The 20553-nt window shown below is 38.3% G+C and overlaps 1 protein-coding gene across 2 annotated transcripts in view; it reads right to left on the reverse strand.

Annotated features, from left to right (window-relative positions):
• Window positions 1–314: 314 nt before the first annotated feature.
• The window catches only part of phf2 (PHD finger protein 2), a 79862-nt gene continuing 59623 nt past the window's right edge, over window positions 315–20553 (reverse strand). Inside the window, exons 12-22 of one of the 2 annotated variants that reach the window (XM_028825263.2) lie at window positions 20165–20470; window positions 19955–20074; window positions 19743–19861; window positions 19218–19396; window positions 14078–14145; window positions 13636–13802; window positions 12706–12986; window positions 12440–12535; window positions 6705–6814; window positions 6078–6321; window positions 315–5435 (exon numbers count right to left, since the gene is read on the reverse strand). In XM_028825263.2, coding sequence (XP_028681096.1) covers window positions 5347–5435; window positions 6078–6321; window positions 6705–6814; window positions 12440–12535; window positions 12706–12986; window positions 13636–13802; window positions 14078–14145; window positions 19218–19396; window positions 19743–19861; window positions 19955–20074; window positions 20165–20470 — 1779 coding nt within the window. In that variant the 3' untranslated portion in view covers window positions 315–5346. Of the gene's footprint in view, window positions 5436–6077; window positions 6322–6704; window positions 6815–12439; window positions 12536–12705; window positions 12987–13635; window positions 13803–14077; window positions 14146–19217; window positions 19397–19742; window positions 19862–19954; window positions 20075–20164; window positions 20474–20553 lie in introns of both variants that reach the window. The other variant, XM_028825262.2, reaches the window with a different exon arrangement.

Consider the following 20553-nt stretch of genomic DNA (forward strand, 5'->3'; position numbering starts at 1 on the left):
GTGGTTTCTGTCGGCAGCTCCTTTTCTTGCTATAGCTGTGAATAGCATCATCAACAAGATATATTTTATTATTCATTGCAAAATAAAAATGTAGGTCACTACCCAGGAACCACAGATTCCAGAAAGCCTAGATAAGCAGATTGTGCTTCCATCCTAAGTGCTTGCTGATATTCCCAGACAGGTTCAGTAGCGCTGGCTGGCTCTTGTTACTGCAAGTAGCCTCCAGTTTTCAACCATTGCAGGCCTGTTTACGGGATGAAAATCCTCAAGGAATTGAAGACAGAATCAAATTAAACACATGAAACCAAGGCGCATATATATATATTTTTTTTTTATAAAAAAATGAAATGATCCTCTTATTAGAGTTTGATCTGAGTGTATTTGAGTTCGGAGGAATTGATACAAGATTTTCCATTGGTAGCTAAAACACTTCAATAGATCACCACAGTAAACCTGGTTAGAAATTTACAGATTACCAAAAAAAAAGGCATGATGGCAGGATAATACCACATAGCTGCGTATTAAGAAAAATAATGGAGGTCAGTGTTTCTGGGGCTATGTATAACATTTCACCGTGGCATTAAAAAAATAAAAATAATTAAAAAATCAACAACAGAAGGGCTCTTCCAAATGCAGTTTGTCTGCAAATCTGTTAGCAGGGTGTAAGGCTTGTGTCCGCATACCAGAGAAGTCCTAGAGGTTTTCACAAGCTGTATATATATATATATATATTTTTTTTTTAACAAAGCTTTTAAGAAATGTATAAATATAAAAAGCTACAAACATTAATAAATTACATCATCACAGACACTGAGAACACTTCACAAGGTGCTAGTAAAATAACTTTCAGGTTAAAAACATGAAAACAAGAAGCTGGTCTGCTCATGGAAGCTTAAACCCCCACCCTCCCCTGTTTACATTAAGTGTGATTCTGGTTGTGTTGAACGTGTGTGTACAAGTGTGAACGAGTGAGTATGTATGTGTAGGCAGGGGTCAGGGAGCATCATGTGTCCAGGTGTGTAAGGCCATACAGAGTCGCGCGGTGGTTTTTCAGGCAACACCACTCTGCTCTAATAAAATGAACCCCTACTGGGTATCAGCTACAAAATAAAAAGACGTGTTTTTTTTTTTTTAATATCATCGGTCATAATTAGCAAAAAACGTTGTAAAAACTTATCATGAACTGTCATTAAGAAAGAAAACTCACTTAGTTACAAAAAGGCATCATTGAAAAAGCTATTTACAAGCTACATTCTACATACCATAATGCAGTTAAATATATTTGGTGTTGCCTGAGAAACAGCGCAGGGTTAGAAAGTATCCCTGTCAAACTTGGGAAAATTGGGGGTGGGGGGGGGGGGGGTCAGCAGGGACCTTCGTGGACACCTGTCTAGTGTTGTCACCCATCTGCCTTGATGGCAGGCATTATAGCACCTTCATCAGTTCTTATCCCATCCATTCATAATACTGTCATGGTTAGTTGTCTGCACAGTTCATGCCCTAGTATATGGGGCGTTCCGTCTGCTCCAAACCAGAGCTCCCTTGTCATTGTAGACTTAATGGGATCACTGCTGGATCACATCTGTACAGTTCAGCCTAGTGTGTGCATGCATTTCAGAGAAGTCAAGTCTCAAATCAGAAGAGCTAAGTTTGAACTTCAGTTGACCATTTCTACTACCGAGTCATGCAATGGATGACTCTCACCTCCACCACTTTTCTCTGTCGGAGCACTTTTTTTTTTTTGTTGCTAACATGTTGCCTTCATTCCCTGGTGGCTCATCGTTTACATGCATAGTGACCACGTGCTAAATTAAGACACAGAATACTAGAAATTTGTTTTTTTTTACTCATCTATTAAGGGGAAAGTTCATCATTGTGACACCAACAAGGGTCCCTGTCAAAAGCTTGAGTTTATTTTTATATTATCTTTTTTCAATTTGTAATAATTTGAATTTGTCATTCAATGTGAATTAAAATGTAATACAAATCCACAATTTACCCTGCTACTGTATTAACTGTAACACTGTGACACAGTGCTTGGTGCTACTTTCTCACAGGTTCTGTCTAATTCATCAGCTCAAATCGTGGCCTGGACATTGTCTGTGTGGAGTTTGGGCTTCCTCCTGGGACATCACTGTTTCTGGCCATATCCCTTAGGTTGCCTGATGACTCTAAAATGGCTCAGTCTGAGCCAGCATGGGTGAGCATGGGTTTGTGAGTAATTGTGCCCTGAAACGGACTCTTGGTGCTTCTGTATTGGAAATCAGGTTTTGAACTTGAATTATTAAATTAATCAAATGTCAGCATAATGCTTCCAAAAATGTTTTAAGTGTCAATGTGAAATATATACCGGTAGATATATTTTTTTTTAAAGCAATATTTTCAAAAGTCACTGGAAAGAGGCAGAAGAAAGCCGCAAATTTTAATATTTTACAGTGAGGCAATAAGTAGATCGCTACAGCATAACCAGGCAGGTTCAATACTTACGCAGGGCCACATAAGAAGGAGTCAGTTCATTAATACCTTCTCATGTTTTAGATAATTTTGAATTAGTAGAATAATTTTAAAAAAACATGCAACATTAAATTTACCTGGACTACTGCAGTCACTGAAATGAAGTGCCATGTATTTTGTAAGTTATTTAATGAGAATCTAAAGCTGATATTACATGACTTCTAGTTGTGGGGTATGTCAGATTTGCCGACAGCAGTTGCTGATCGCATTTCCAGACCATGTCAGTTTAAATGACTGAAGATCTCTGGGAAAGTCTAATTTACAGACTGAGCACTGATCTTCCACTGCTGCAGTGTGCACACCTTTTTGTGCCAGCCAATACCATGCTGCTCGATGAAGCCTGTGCTGTATGAAGAGTTAACAGCGATGGAAAGATGAGGCAATATCTCTTTTGTCTTTTTTTTTTTTTTTTTTTCTATTCTGTTGTGGCAAGTAAAACATGAGACATCAGACAGACAAACTTCTCTTCTGTTTGTAAGAACACACATGTTGCTTATTCCTCGTCGCTGCATTATATGCACTGTACTTCCAGATGAATAGTCATTGGAGTCCACATCTACGACTAAAGGTAAAATCAGACTGGTTTGATTTTATTTGAGCAAGTTGCAGACTAATTGGATTAAATCACTGGGTATGTCACATCTTCAAAGAAGCATGCTGCCGACTGCCTCCGACTAATGAAGATTATGTAAATGAAGGCTATGACATGGCCTTAAAGGGATAGGATTGGAGATTTTTTTAAGCAATGTGTTTAGAGATCATTTGGGGGTATCACTGGTGGCCTTGCATGTGTTATAATAAGCTAGTGTGTTAACCAAGATGAACTTCTTCCCTTTTAAAATGACACAACAGAGTTCTGTTCTTGACAGCTTTGTATTGCGTGCTGTCACAGTTATATTTTGCTCTGTCTGTTAGTTGTTGTGGACCTGCTTTCATTTTGATTTGTTTTGGCACAGCTTTATAAGAGTAAATGGTGAATATGAATGATTATGTTCTTTCAAAGATGACCAAGTGCAATTAATTTTTTCTTTTGAGGAATTAACTTTAACTGGAATGCAATTGTTTGTTTATTTGACAATATAACTTTTTCAGTTATTAAGTGCCTTTATGGTGATCACTGCAGAACACCAATGCTTTCTAGGACTGGTTTGGTTAAATACACCACTGCCCAGGTGTCCAATTTTGCTACAGTTCTGTGCACCATTTTTATAAAACGTGTGTTAGGGTTTTAGGCATTATAGCCTTATAATATTACAATGGACAGCTATTCTGATGCAATCATGGTGATGTAAAGTTTGAATGCAGTTTTGTGTTAGAATTGTGGAACACGTTGTACTGCCCTGTTCAAGAGATGTATTTGTCTCCCCAGGAATGTGGTGAGATGGAAGCACTCATACTCTATTAACAGATATGTCTCTGACTGTATACTAATGTGTACAGTAGTGAGCTAGTGGCCAAAACTCTGTGACATGTGGTTCCTTTTTGTAAGTCTTGCAGAAAACAGAACGACAATGTCTGACATCACACTACCCTTTTGTGGTTGTGAAGCACCATAATGGTGTTTGTAAATGCTAGCGATACACATTATGCTTTAGCTTCCAGACAGTCAAAAGCCCATCAGCAATACTTGCTTCAAGATACCTTTATTTCATATCACCTCCAGGAAATTTCTGCTGTCACATGCATGCTCCATCCAAAATGGAACTGGCTATGAAGTTCAGGTATGGTGTTACATAAATAGCTCTACTATATTAACAGTCAAGTTGGCCATGTTCTCCTTTTCAACTTAGTAGTCCATCTCCAAAATACGCAGATGTCTGCTGCTGCTCCAAATCCAAATCAGCATCTGAGAATGGCTGGAGCTGCCATCTGGGATTTGGGATTTCATGTTTTAGTGTTTTAGTTGATTTGCATGGATTCTGGACCTCCAGTTGGCACATGTGTGACTGCCTGCTGCCCCCACTAGCATTGCTGCGATACTGTGCTAGACAACTGATGGCTTGTAAACACCTGTGTGCGTCTACCTCTAGGAGGCACTATGGTTAATTATAGGTCAAAGATGTACAATGCATGGCTATGCTCTGCTCCTCCAGGGAGCATAAAGATACTTTGCTGCTAGGCAACTGATAGAATGAACATAACCATCCCTCGGTGGGTCCACTGTTGCTCTCACTAAGTGAAGCAAACAGAAGGATGTGTGGGTGCACTGCAATGCACAAGTATCACATAAATTGCAGGTTGCTGCTTTTTTGAGCCCGGGGCCTTTTGGGATAAGATGCATTTCATGTCTCCCTATGAATAAAAGGATGATTTGTTTGTGGTTATTCCTTTATTGATAAGTGCTGTTTCCAATCTCTTCTAAAAGGTGTCTTTCTGTAATGCTTGCTTTCCTCACTTAATGCATTCTTTTTCTGTCCTTAAATTTGTGCAAATGAGCGGCGCCGGACCCTGAGTAAGAGTCCATGATGTCTGTGCTTGCAGTTAAGAGGGATACTTTCTAGGGGTTGGAATGATGTGCAGTGTGGCTGAGCAGCCCTCGCTAGACTAACAACTGTAGTAAACGGAGACGCGCAGATTTTTAAAAAATATTTATAGCGGATATTCTGTACACTTTAATATCTGAAAGTTATAAAGTACTGTATAAGTAAAGGCAAATGCCTCTTTTATGAGCTATATTCTTCTTAGAAATTGGAAAACATAACCTGTTTCACTCCCCAGATGGTACAGTTTGCTGCTGAAGTCCATTTTCAATCCATTTGACAACAAGTTTAGGGTCAGGACCAGGTTATTAAACCTGAGATGTGAACGAGTCCCAGCTTTAGAGTCTCTGTGTTACAGGAGAAGCTTCCCATTCCGGTGAATCTTTAAGATCTTCCCAAGCCTCTGTTTGGCGGTCGCCATACCTTTCTTCAGCCGCTTAGCTACAAAAGAAGGTCAAAGCAGGGGCTGAAACGGTTGACAAAGGCAAACTGACTATGAAACAGCAATTTCTGATAATGCTGAGGCTGGCACAACTACCTGGCAGTTTACTGTTCTAAAATTGGAACTGGCCAACCAGTTCACCACTGAGAGGTTGAACTAGAGGAGGGTGTCATCAAAAACTGACATAGCTGAACAATTCTTGCAAGACAGGCCTGGGAGTTGGGTAAGCAACAAGAGGCCATCAAATACATAAAGTACCAGCTCTTTCCTTGTATTGCAATATGTTAGCATATTAAAGTGGCAACACTAACACATCAATAAAGCAGGGAACACAGAATCCATCCATCCATTTTCCAACCGGCTGAATCCGAACACAGGGTCACGGGAGTCTGCTGGAGCCAATCCCAGCCAACACAGGGCACAAGGCAGGAACCAATCCCGGGCAGGGTGCCAACCCACCGCAGGAGGAACACAGAATACTCTTTCTAAAAATTGTGCTTCAGCTTATTTTGTGTTTAATACAGTTTTACTAGATAATGAAGTATTAGGTGTTGGATGAGGATGCACCCCTAAAACATACTAAATGGTAGCATACTACTCACATTAAGGTGCTATATGGTAGTCACCCACCATTCTCTCACCTTTGGCGGATGCATTGTTTTGAGATGATGTTGATGGCCGCCTCTGAGTAAGGAATACCCCTGGAGCCATGGGCTGTGGGCCTCCTGGTGTCTTGACTGTGCCTGCTGTGTATTCATGATCCAGGCTGCTCGGGTGTGAATCAGACTTCTGTTCTGGTGAGCTGCTTTCCTGAGAGAGTTTATTTGTCTCGTCTAAAGATAGCTTCTTTTTGGTATTTTTCTTTTTCTTTGTTTTATGTTGCTCCTGAATATGAACAAGATATAATAGCAGTCAAACTGTGTTTCTTCAAGTCAACAGTTTCCTATATCTTTCAGAAAATCTGCACTTTAAATGACAGAAGACAAGTTCACTCCAAATTCACAGAACATTTTGCAACATGAAGACACTGACATGGAGATTTGCATGAAAATTGTTTCACAGCTAAATTGACATCAGGGTTTTGACAGTGGACCCCTGGTTTTACCAGGTTAGATGTGCGGCCACTTGGTCATTTTCTTGTTGATATTTCTTTCTCATTGTGCACTCATTAATTTTTATAGGTTCCTTCACAGTGAAAAAAATGTCAAATACCCAGTAGCCAAATCTGCTGAATTTACTCTCTACTTTGTTTCCATCATGACACTCACCTGCTGGGAGAGCTTGGCCGCAGCAGCTGCCAGTCCGGTTTCTATCGAAGCCACTCGCGTTCCTTCACGGACAGGCCTGTCTTGTCGAGGAACTGATGGACCGACTCTGGCTTTAATTGGACAGCAAGAAGAATAAAATTGCTTTAATTTAGAATGTAATGTAGGCTGAGAGTCTAAAGTAAACAGCATGTATCAGGGGTTACTACCCAGTGTTTCAAATTTTGGACACTAGCTCCCATTGTGACAGTGTAGCCAGTCAGCCCTGATGATGTCAACCTCAATGACCTGCACCTGCATCTAAACTATAATTTATTAATATTCACAGTAACAGGTTAGTAGGGATGTTGGCAATTTTTTGAATCCTTATTTTTTTTTAAATTTAAGACAGTCATTAAATTTCCTACACTGTTTTTAAAGGGCCAACACAATGAATATAAAGATTAAACAGAACTGCAGTAGTGGTTTAAGGTTTCATTTAGTAACGTGAAATTTCTGGGACAGGACCAATACATACTGGTATGTTTGCACTAGTGAGATTTTAACCTGCTTAGATGTTGCATAAACATGATCTAAGCCTGGGTTACTATAAGCCAACTTTGCTCTTAACTTCGATCACTATTTAATCATCATATAGTCCAGTTTGATGATTCCCTACATTAGTCAAACAGCTGTAGAGTTCTCATACCAAGAATAGGGACAGTAAGCATCATTGACTATTACCTCTGTTACAACAACAACAACAACAGTTTATTTCTTGTATAGCCCAAAATCACAGAAGGATTGCTGCAATGGTCTTTAACAGGCCCCCAATCTTGAACCCCTTAGAAGAAAAAAAAACTCCCAAAAAATACGCTTGTAGGGAAAAAAATGGAAGAAATCTTAGCAAAGGCAATTTAGAGAAAGACCACTTTCCAGGTGGGCTGGACATGTGATGGGTGTCAAAAATGGGTTAAATACAATACACAAAGGAAAGCAATCAGACCAGATTGAATTATTACATACAAGATGAAGTATAAAATTTATTTCACAAGATTAAAATTTGGGCTAACTGAAAACCTATGCCAAAGGAGCTAAAAGCAAGCATTCTGATTCTATGTTGTCAGTGCCCTTTCTCAATCAAACGAAATGGTGTCTAGGGAGATTCTAAGCTAGGTAATATTTAAATGAATGTGACCTAACAATTATGAAAAAAGAAAAAGTGTCACTCTTTTATGAAATTTGATAGTTCAGAGTTGATGGTACAAAGGAATAGTCTCAAATACAATTTTTGACAGGACTTAAGAATCTAAATTTAAAAAGAAAATTGGGTGATCCAAACTACACTGGAAAGAGCTGGTATCTGTTTTTACTGATAGAGAGATGGAGAGAAAATTTAGAGTCTAGAAGTATTGTATTTAGAAGGAGGTTTAGTTCAGGCGTGAACTCTTAGAATATATTTCTGATAGATTGCCATGAGGGCTGGTGACTAATTAATCACAAAATCTATTTCCTGAATAAGCATATTTTGAGCTGAACAAAGATTGAGTTTTCTCACCTAACTTTCATATTGTGTGTTACACTCAACCCAAACATTGCTGTGTAAAAGACAGCAAGTTGAAATGATCCTTTTTTAATGCTCGGAAATTTGAGACTCTTCTGGTGTGTTTTGTTAATTTGCTTCAGGAAAGAAATGAACTTCCCTACATTACATCCTATGAAGCACATATGGAGATTTCATAAAACCCCAAAATTAGTGTGTTTGGTTTCATATATTTAGATTCCTCATAGTGTGCCCATCATATTGCTAAAATTATGCCTTTAAACTTTATGCAAAAATTACAATGCAATGTCATTTTAAAACCTGGGCATGACATTGCATCATTTATTTAATTAGATTTTGAATTTTTTGATGGTAAAAGAAACATGGCCTATTGCTAGCCAGCTTCTTGCTGTACCCTGAAAATGTCTGACCTGTTTCACCAATTACACATTGTTAGCTCTCCACTTAAATGGAAAGTGCCCTTGCATTCTGCTTTGTTCTCTGCTGCATATGAACTTTGTACTTTCTATTCAAACATTGTATGTAATATGATTAGCCTTACAAGTCACCTTAGATGAAAGGTCTTGATAAGTAAAGAAAATACCAAAAAGCACAACATGCTTTAAGTGAAAATGTGCATCTGGATTTGTTCTTTTGTAAAGAAAATGCCAAATACTGTTACACTTAGATATTGACATACAAAGAAAATACATTAAGATTTGTGCATAACAGGATAATAAAGAGAAAGTGTATTCTAATTATCAAAGCTGACACTCCAAAGCTGACACACCAAAATTTTTGTGTGATCCTTGCTGCTGAGCTTAAACAGTACTGTACATATGGAGTGCATCAGTGGGTCTCCAGTGAGAGGTTAAAGTGATTCTAGCCAAGTAACATTCTAGCCAGAATTATCTGGTGTCTAATAACATTCCCAGGCTCTTGGGAACTTTAGTACATCACTTTTTTATTTTTGCATTTAATTTATTTGAAGTGTTGTGCTCCATGGGCATATTGCCAATGTTAAGATGCATGCGTCTAATATGGTGCTGAATCTCCAACTACATAAATAAAATCGTAACCCCCTCTGTCTGAAATTTTCATCTTCGTTTCATGTTATTTATCCATTTTGCAGTATGGATTTCATTTCAACCCTGAGATCATGTTCTGTCTGTTTGTTTGCCATTCAGGCAAAAATGGCTAAACCAATTTTCACAAAGTTTTACATGTAGGTCAGCGTTTCTCAACCTTGGTAAGTATTTGCAACCCGAGTTTTCATAACAGTTTTAATCGCGCCCCCCTAACGTTTTTTTTAAACCCTGATAAAATTTATTTCTATATTTTTTGCTGCCAATACACTGCTACAAGTTTAAAATTTTCCTACAAATAGCGAAATTATGCTACATATGGCAACATTTGCGCCCCACAGTTTGAGAACCGCTGATGTAGGTTATTGTTGGTCTAACATCAAATAAAGGTTATATGGCATTTCAAACATTTCATCAGGGTTGTAATGGTTGGGCAACCAAAAAACTGTGCATTATTCCAAAACGTCTAAGTTGATCTTAATGAAATTCGGTATGTATAATAAAGCTGAACCAGTAACAAAAATGTAATCAGAAAAGATTGTTGTAACTATGGGGGCAACAAGTGCATCTCTCTAAAATGTAAACATAATTGTTGATACAACTTAAACTTTGACTTCAACAGGGTTGCAATGGGGGCATGGAGCACAAAACCAAAACTGGGTTACCATACCAAAGCAGTTCAGCTGATGGTAATGAATTTGGCATATTGTTCAGGTTTGGCGCTTATTACAGTGAAGGCTATGTTCTACAGTATGACAGTCATTCAATGGAACGGTGAAAGATGGGGACCAACACAAAAATTGACTCTAAAATGTCTATATCTTTACGTTCATAAAATATAACATTTACATTATTAGTCATGCAATTTAAAATACAGGCTTCAATGAGTTTCAAGAATTTCATTGGGGAGTTGTAATGGGTGGGCCAACACCATAAAAATCACACAATATTTCAAAACAGCTACGTTTGTTCATGAAATGTTGGGTGTATTTCATAGTTAACCCAACTAAACATAAAGAGGTTATGGAGTTAAACAAGTTCCATTATACATAGGGGCTCAATGGATAGAAAAATACAAAAAGTGATAGCTTTGCCCAGCTTATATGCCATATCAATAATTTAATTATTCAACAAGCCATGCAATTTATTACAGTGGTATCAGACACTTTTTTGCAAAAGTCAATTGGAATGGTCAGTGACAAGTCCACCTCTAAGAATCATTGTGAACTGTTCATAACTGAAGACCAAGTAAGGAGATAACTGAGGAAGCTACACACAGGAAAAGCTGAGGGACCAGATGAAGTCAGTCCTTGAGTTCTTAAGACTTGTGCTAAACAACTTTGTGGTGTCCTCTGTCGCCTGTTCAGTTTGTCCCTAAGGCTTCAGAAAGTGCAGCTGCTGTGCAAAACATCCTACATTGCTCCTGTTCCAAAGAAGGCAGGCACCTCTTCACCCAATGACTACAGACCAGGGCATTTACGTCTCACATCATAAAGACCTTTTACAGACTGGTTCTGGACTATGTGGGTGTCCTCTTGTGGTAGACCACCTGGATCCACTGCAGTTTGTCTATCAGACAAAGTTAGGAGTGGATGATGCAATTATTTATCTGCTCCACAAGGCTTCATTGTAGACTACATTGAAGTAACTTTAGCTGCAGGTGGAAGTCCCATTTTACTTTATGGTGCCAAGCAGAGCAAAACAGTCTATTAGCCAGCGAAAGCGCTGTGAAGATGTCAGTTGTTAGGGTCTTGCCTTTAGATCTGACAGTGCTGTGCTGATGGTGTATGTGCCCAAAAAGAAGAAGCCTTTGATTTCTGTCTTTAACGGCCAGTATAAAGTTTGGATGCATACACCATCAGCACGGCGCTGTCAGATCTAAACACTAGCATGGCAAATTGCTTGCGTACTGAAGTGACTTTAGCTGCAGTTGGAAGTCCCATTTTACTTATGGTGCCAAGTAGAGTTGCATTGTGGCGCAGAGCAGTTTATTAGCCCGCAAAAGCACTGTGAAGAAGCTGTCTGTTGCTACGGTCCTGCCTTTGTCCAGTCTGATTGCAGTCACGGGATATCATATCTTTGATTGCCGGTACAACAAACATTTCTGAGCAGGCATCAGCCACTGCGCTGCTCTTATGAAAAGAATGGAGATAAATGCCATTAAATCAAAGAGGGAGAGGCAAGTTTGTTGTACCACGTGAATGTATGTCACTGAGAGAATAAAACTGAATAATAAAAAACAAACGCCGACTTTTACAAGTAGCCAAAATTTACACCAGATGTTACAGACTCAAATCAAATGTATGTTTTTATTATACTGTAGAAATAATAATAATAGCAGCTCACTACTCAAAACACAGAGCGCTCGATCTCAAAACTGTTATCTCTGCACCATTCAAGAATATATGTAAACTCCCTGTCGATTGACATTTAAGCTTGAGTTTTTAACTCATTGACAACCACACATAAATCAATGCTTTTTTTTTCTTTGGTTATATTCTTGAATAAAAGTGCATGTGTTTATTTGATATTTGGACTAAAGTCTTCACACATTATACACTTCTCGTAAAAAAGTTTCTGCCTTAGGTATGTGTTCAGCATTTCTTGCATTTCCTTTCATCCTACACTTACCCAGATCTTTGTAAATACGGAATACACATGAAATGCATGTGTTCCAAATAAAGATATATTGTATTATTTACCCTATACAACTCCAGGCACATCACACGCAGATAAGGAACGTTGGCTTGAGCTGGGAAAACTTTTGGCCCGAGATGAGCTCCGTCAAGGTGGGGGATGGGACAGCAATCTGCTTGCTACTTGTGCTGATTGACACATTTACAAAACAAAAGACACTGATGGAGAGGTGCGAAGGGATTTAAGGTGGGCAGGGAATACGAGTTTTTTTGTAGGCTTCAGGAATTCTAGTGTTAATGAAGCACATAGCTTTACTTAAGGCTGCAGTTAAGTAAACAGCAGCAATGTTTCATGGGCAGTGAGTAAAGCATAAGTGTCCTGTCCTGCCATACAATGTGACCTACTGGGTACGGCATTGTACATTGACCCACAAGGATGCTAACAAAGGTAAAGGTGTATAACAAAAATAATTAAAGACAGTTACCCATTCATACCTGTGGGGCTATAGGGAGTGTCATCAGAGCTTTTCCTTTTCTTAGATCTGGACTTGAAAATGGGATTATCTTCATCAGACTCAAGAGATGGGTAAACTAAAAAGGAAAAACATTCTGAATTATGCACTAGTAATGGGGGAGGGGAAGGTATCCATCACTCACGGTAAAGGTCCAGGCAGCTTTATGTAAACTAAGAAGACGTGGCTAATCTTCTAATTCTTGATAACTGGTGCATAAAACCCATTGTGGGGATCAAAGAAAGTTACCATAGTCAGAATCCTTGAAGCAAGCATCCAAATTATCCTGCTCATCATCAAACATATCGATGCTGTCCAAACTGCTGCTTTTTGTGCTTCTTTTGACTATGCGCTTGGCTGGGCGCTGCTTGTTGTTGCTGGATTTCTTGGATAACTGCATTGAAAGCAAGCTGTTTTTAGACTGGCTATTGTTCCAGGAGCTTTCTAGACAGGAGTCAGATGACTGAAGATTAGCCATTGACAGCATTCCCTGGATAGCTTCTTGTGTGCTGGGAGATGCAGGAGGTTGGCTGAAAATCACAAATGTATAGATCTCTTAGTCAGTGTTCTTATTAGAAAATACTGTCATTGAGAAAGGATCTAAAGGAAGGTAAAAGCAATCTCTCAACCTCTTCAGAGTCCATACTACTATCTGCAGCTTTCCTACTGTCATTGTTAAATTGAAATTAACAAGTTTATTCAGATGAGTGCTGGAAGCAATAATTGTAATACCTTCTTGTTCAAATTGCAATTAACAAATGCAAGATCAGGATATTTAGCATTACATTGGGGCTTTGTCAAAATGCTGCTCATTTAGAGAGGTCACAAGGAGTAAAGACTTCTCTTTACTCTTAAAAAGCAAAGAATATTTAAGGCATTCCTTCCTGCATAGTGCCACCATATAGCTGACTCAAAGTATATCCCTTACACAGTGAACAGTGGGTCCTGCAAAATTAAATGGAATCTGTCTCTTCTAAATACTGCTCTAGTAATAATCTTTAGAGCATCTTAACATAAAAGTACAAATGTTCAGCCACCTAACTTGAACGACTTTCACTTCTTGAGGGTAAAAATTTAAGAAGAAAAGGGTCTAAAAGCATGCCAGATCAGCAACCAATCAAAAAATATAAAAGTTGTCAAAGGAAATAGAATGGCTGGATGAAGAAGAGGCACCGTTACCTGTTTGTACTATAGTCTATTCCCCCAACTTGCTTGCTGGCTTGTAACAAATCTAGAATTCCAGCAGCAGACCCACTTTCCTTTTTCACCTTAGAATTTCGACTTTTGACCTCAGGCTTGACGTCTGTATCTATGTGTAGAGACTCTTCATCTGATGAATCATCACTCTACCAATAAAAAATAATATAACAAATATTAAGCGAGAACGAGTACAGTAAACACATCAACCTTCTTTGCCTACGCCATCTATAAACATTGAATAGATATAAATACATTGCAATCTGTTCTACTTCAATTTATGATCAATTTTTTATCTTACTGATCATAAGTCACATAAAGAATTAGAAAACTCTGGACATCCAAATGATTTCCAGACTGTTACAAGAGAACCATGCTCATTATCAATTTCTTGACAAGAGAACACAACCAGGACCATACATACCTTGGCTGGATGTGGCTGAAGCTTTGATTTCTTACTCTGCTGAATGGGCTCCTTAATATTTGATAAAACTAGTAAGGAAAAAATAAGGACTATTATTTTTGAGTGTCAAAAGCACCAAACATCACATTTGGCCATACTTTTTACTATAACACATTACAGGAGACTTTAATCACTCGACAACTACATGCCATGCACTCTGCAATAGACTAAGGACAATACCAGCAATGATAGATAGATAGATAGATAGATAGATAGATAGATAGATAGATAGATAGATAGATAGATAGATAGACAGACAGACAGACAGACAGACAGACAGATTTCTCACTGACTGCAATTTTAACACTAATAGCACTTATCTTTGGCAATGTGGTCTATAATATAGTATAATTCAGTTCAGCCAATATTGCTGTGCCTAAGATTATAATTCAGTTCAGCCAATATTGCTGTGACTAAGAAAGCTAAAAAGATAGAAGATTGTCTGCTGATGTGACTTTAAGACTATTTTTAATGTACTGACTAGAATGATGTCAGTAACATATCAAAATACACCAATGGGTTACAGGTTTTTGAGAGAAGTCATTACAGAAAAAGAAAATAAACCCTAGGACTTAAAAACAAAAAAGCTTCTAACTAAAAAAATAATCTGTCGTTAACAGCACAGAGAAGGAACTTGTGTGGAAGAAGAATAACAACAAGAATTAGTAAAGCAAGGCAAATCAACAAACTAAAAAAATCACTGCATTTAATAATGATGCAAAGAAAGCCTGACAGTCATTACAAAAAATTATGGTCTATCAGCCATAAGCCCAATATACACTGTTTGATACATGGACGTGAGCTTCCTTTAGAAAATGAGCTGAATAATTTGCATTCAGGATTTAATGTCAATGATTTTGTTTTCAAACAAACAAAGGGATATTCATATTTCTTCAGATATTAAAATACTGTTGTTCATATTATATTATAACTTAAAATATGTTAAAACCAGGAAAAATCTCATTGTTGTGATGGTATAAGATTTTGCACTTTACAAGCAAGCTGTACCAGTTATTATGCCCCCTCTCAGAAGCTACTTCAATGGGGAATAGATATGGCAGTAACCCTACAACTCTGAAAAAAATTAGTACCCTTCTGCCCTAGAACAATAACCCAAAAGCAATGAATGGCCTGTGTCAAGTTGCTTTTACTTCAGTACCACTAAAGTGTTTCTTCTAGGTCCAATGAAACAGCAGAAAGATGTGTCATTATGGCTGAATGGAAAAAGTCTGCTGGTGGAAGAGAAGTAACAGAAGGTGGTAATGCATCTTTAATGTGTGGGGAAAAGGGCATTAGGCATGATGAGTAAGAGTGAGAAAGAGGCAGGATAGAAGTATGAAATACTCAGAAAAGATGCCTACAATGCTTTGGATGCCAATTTATGATGACAAACCAAAGTTATAAATAACATTTCTAAATCTTTATTGGCAATATGTTTTTAAGGGGAGAAAATGCCCGTTTCCACGCTCACATCACGCTCTATAAAAATTAAACTTGGGGTAAAGCCACGCACATTCTCACGCAAGCCTTAACCTGTGCATATGCAAGTTTTCACTCGATTTTGCAAACTGGCGGCACCCAGTGTCAAAGCTGTGCTATTGTTCCTGTGTGGTTTCCCATTCTTTTTTAGATTCACATCCCTGATGCGGCTTTATCAAATACACTGAAATTAACTGCATATCATTTCTAAATTTAAGGCATCTGATTGTAATCATTCTGTAACAATATAATTGTCCACTGAATGGCCAAACTATTCCAAATACTACAGCTGCTTTAGCGTTGTTAATTAGTGCACCACTCGCTGCCTCAGCCATGTGCCACAGTCATTTTGAACTTCTCCTATTAGGCCAATGCTTCAGAGCCTTTCCTGCACAAACCACGAGGTTCAGAAACAGTTTCATCCCAAGAGCTATAAATGCACTTAATCAGTCCATCAAGTGCTCCTGGTAGAAATGTTTGTACTATTTACTTATTACTTCACTGTAAGCTTGCACTACAGTTGTAATAGTGCACAACCTGAGCCACTTTATGAACCATTTGCACTATCTGCACTATATGTACATGTATATTGTGCTTACGCTTTCATATTGCATATTTTGTACTGTTTTTTTTATCACATTATTGTTGTTATTATTATTATTGTTATTTTATCATTTTATAGGAAAATAAGTTTATGGATGATTTGCATATTGAATCTAATTGTACCATACAATAACAATAAAGGAATTCAATTCAATTCCATAGAAGACAGCACGTATTTACAGATGATGATGACTGGCTTCTAAGTCGATTTAGATTTCCAAGAGCTATCTTCTTGGAGCTCTTGATATTATTTTTTAAGATGAAATGCATTAAAGTATGTATATTACATTATACATGTATGCTGGATGGGGCAACAGCTCACTGCTACCACTGCACCACTGTGCCCCCATGTTTAATACATGCTTTAATTCATTTCATCATGAAAATGATATCAGCTATAAATCTTAGTACAATGGAACCTTGGTTTGCGAGCATAATTCGTTCCAGAAACGTGCTCGTAGTCCAAAGCACTCGTATATCAAAGTGAATTTCCCCATAAGACATAATGGAAACTCAGATGATTTGTTCCACAACCCAAAACTATTCATATAAAAATGATTAATACAAAATAAAATGTAAAAATACATAAAACAAATTAACTTACACTTTACCTTTGAAAAGAATCATGGCTGGTGTGAGTGAGTTTCTAAACTCTTGCGGGATTGCACCCTACGGGACGACATGTGGAAGAGCGTCCCAAAGCAATCGCAGTCTCCCAGCGCTGTAGCAGTTCGCCGCAAAAGCGAATCCGAAAAGATCGCGGACATGCTATAAGTGCCTGCCGTCGATGGGTGATACAAGGAACAAGGAACATTGTAAATGTGCAGGGCCCTGCCTGACTGCTGTGTCTGTGTATAGGAGAGCAGCAGATCCCGCTACAATAAATAACCATGCTGTTGCTGTTTCAAGCTGAATAAAGCTGGTGTTGCTAAGTACTGGGACTCAGCTTCGTGTTTTAGGGTGCAAGACGGGGACTTGCACGTCACAGCACACACACATACACACGCGTGCGTGTGAGCGAGCGAGCACACACACACACACACACACACGCGTGCGCTAATGCTGCAGTAAACAGTATACGCTCGTATGGATGTTGACTATATGAGTGAGGCTTGCCGACTCAGACGGAGAATAGGAGACGATTGCCCAGAATTCCGCAGCGAGAGAGAGAGAAGAGCCATCAGCTCAGTTGTGATCAAATGACGCTCAGCAGACAAAGCGTATACATACTACTCGTATTGCAAGACCTCGCTCATTATCAAGTCAAAATTTATTAAAAATTTTTGCTCGTCTTGCAAAACACTCGTAAACCAAGTTACTCGCAAACCGAGGTTCCACTGTATTTAAATTGTTCAGAGAGATTGAATATCATGAATGTAATGTATTCTGTGTCGTGTCAGCGTAAGAGAAAGCCCGTTTAAGAAGCACATAGTGATTCACACACATAGAGCACATAGAAGAACACATACATATGCTACTTTAGTTACAATGGGATCTGAGAAACTGTAGTAAATTTAACATTGATTTTAAGATGAAGTGTATAACGTTCTACATTAATGACAAAATAAATTACGAGATTAAAGTGGACATTTCAATCTTTATTTCACTGTGTCCCTACTTTTTTGTTCTTTTCTCTGTACACTAATACGCTTCACTATGACACTCAGACAGTGGGCTACGACTCGCCTTTTCATGTTGACTTTGATATCAGAACACTTCTTTCACTGTATGATTTTCTGAACTTGAACTTCAGAGTTTCTCTGCCAGTCTGTATCACTCAGTCAACTTCCTTTGCTGTTTATACCACTGCTTAAACCAACAAATAGTAAGTTTTCCTTGCCTCCACTTTGCATTTGCTGAAATTCTTTTTTCATGTGCTTTTGCCATTGTCTTTTAACCAAACACTGAATGGGGAAGGTGACATTTGTATTGATTTGCATATTAAAATATGACAAATTACGGGAGGAGTTGGGGTAGGATGGCAGGCCCGTGCATGTGCGTTACTTTTCATGCTGACTGGGCTTTATGGAGCTGAAGTGTGTGGAAGATCAGCTTACACAAGGTTTTGTGCATCTGAATTTTTTTGTGTGTATGCACATTTCCATTAACTTTCACCAAACATTTCCATTAAGAGAAAGAATGCACTCTAAATATGATAGTGATCAAAAAAACAACTACATTGCCTTCAGGACTAACTGAATCTAAGGCTCACAGCCCCTAAATGTGTTTATGTAAACTATGTTGTACATTACCAGCCTCTGCTCTGCAATTGTGAGTTGTGTCAAAAGAAACATATTAACTAGTTTCATACTGTCCTATGATGCATTGCTCATGTACCTTACAGGGACTAGATGTTCCATACAGTATCTCAGTAGGATGTGCTCTGCCATGTCTTCACACCTATCGTTTCAGGGACACCCTGCTCAGTATACGTATATATTTTTTAGTAAAATAGCCTGCATAGCTTCTCAACAAACTACACTGCAAAGGTTCCCATACACTGTCAGTGCTGAAATTCACTCCATATCAGCTTGGTGTACTAAACAGATTAGACCCTACTAGCCTTTTAGGAACCCAACAGTCTATACAGTACATCAGTAGATGTCTGTCTCTACAGAAATTCTCCACTCTGTTCAGAATTGCAGTAGGGTGCATCACACTGGATTGTACATCACTAACTCTTCAAGAACTCACTTTCTGGTATAGTATCTAAGCAGGGAATCCGTACCGTGCCGTTTAGTATATCGGAATACACAGTTCTGTACATTTTACCAGAAAACTGCATTACACATATTAATCAAAACCCACCTCTAAACAGTATCTGATCTGATCTAGCCAATGCCGATTTTGTACCATTACCTCTGTGGGGACATGGCCTTGACTTTGATACTGTAAGCACACCTAGCCAACTAAAAAGATTGTGACTTAAATAATAAAATTATAGCAAATAATTATTGTAAATATAGTCAGAAGCTGAAATCAAAATGACAGAGATGCTTTTCTAAGCATCCATACTTACAGCTCAAATCTCTCTTGGTGGCATTCTTTTTTCTTCTTATTGGAAATTCATCAATCTTCAGCTCACCTTCATCAGAGACATATTCATACTCGTCTCTCACCATTTTCTTTTGATCTTCTTTTAAGTTTTGTAATGAGCTGAACACCCCCGAATTAGCCTGTGGTTTCAGGCCTTTAGAACTAGAAAAGAATGAATATTTTAAGTTACAACAAAACCTTCCCAAGATTCAGTGAATGATATTTTATATTGTGACAGTTTCAACAATGAGCCCACTATACAGGAACAGCTCTTGATTGGTTCATTCTTTCACTGTATCTGATCATCTGCTGTCAGGCAAGACAGTAAAATGAGAATCTTGCAGAAAGGAAGGAGGGAAATAAACATGCAGAATAATGTTTCAGTTTAACTGGGCTTTCACTTTTAAAATTACAGTAATATAGAGGCAGTGGTAATGTTCTAGAAACAAGTTTATACCTGTCCCTTCCTTTCCTAGGGATGCCCTCTTTTTTAAATGCTTCTTCCTACCTTAGTAATTTCTTGTTAGAAAACAAGAATGCTGATTTGTTGTCTTTATTTCCTAATAAAGGTGTTTTTTCCAGTTTGTGCTCCTCTTCCATTTTCAATAGTGAGTCCGGTTTACTGTTCTGCAGAGGAGGAAAATAGCAATGTGAAGTAGGCTCTGTAGAGATTAAATTCACTCATTTGCTGCACCTGCCTTCCACTTATCATTCCATTACCTTATATTTCCATTTTGCTTCTGTTTTGTTTTTGTTCTGTTCTCTGATCTCAAATTTGTTAGCACTGTTCGGTTTATCAAGTACCTCATTTTCAGGCGTACTTGCCACGTGCTTCGGAGGCTGTAATAAAATATAAAGAAATGAATCCCATGAATGAAACCCCAGACACCTCTCTCAAACTGCAATACATCTCCACTTGAATAACAGTACCTTCACTTTTTTTGCCGTCTCTATTTTGGTCAAGGCTTCTTTTGTGTGAGCCTCCAGGACGTCAAGGGTGGGTACAACTGGTGAAACCGATCCTTCTTTCAACTTCTTGGCTTTTTTCTTGCCACCTTCCTTCACTTTGGGTGTCTTTGGAGACTTTGGCAGCTTGGCAACTTTCTTTCGAGGTGCTTTCTCACTGGGAGGTGTTGGGATGTGCACTGGAGAAATTGGTTCATCTGGTTCTATGAGTGGTTTCTCCTCCATAGGATGGATCACACTTGGTTCCACCTTGATTACTTTAGAGGCGTTCTGCTAAAGGCACAATGAATTGTAAATTTATAACAAAGAATCACTTAAAGAGAGAAATGAAAATAAAGAAATTTTGGCCTAAT

Source organism: Erpetoichthys calabaricus, chromosome 18 (assembly GCF_900747795.2).
Source record: "Erpetoichthys calabaricus chromosome 18, fErpCal1.3, whole genome shotgun sequence".
Classification (NCBI taxonomy): Eukaryota; Metazoa; Chordata; class Cladistia; order Polypteriformes; family Polypteridae; genus Erpetoichthys; species Erpetoichthys calabaricus.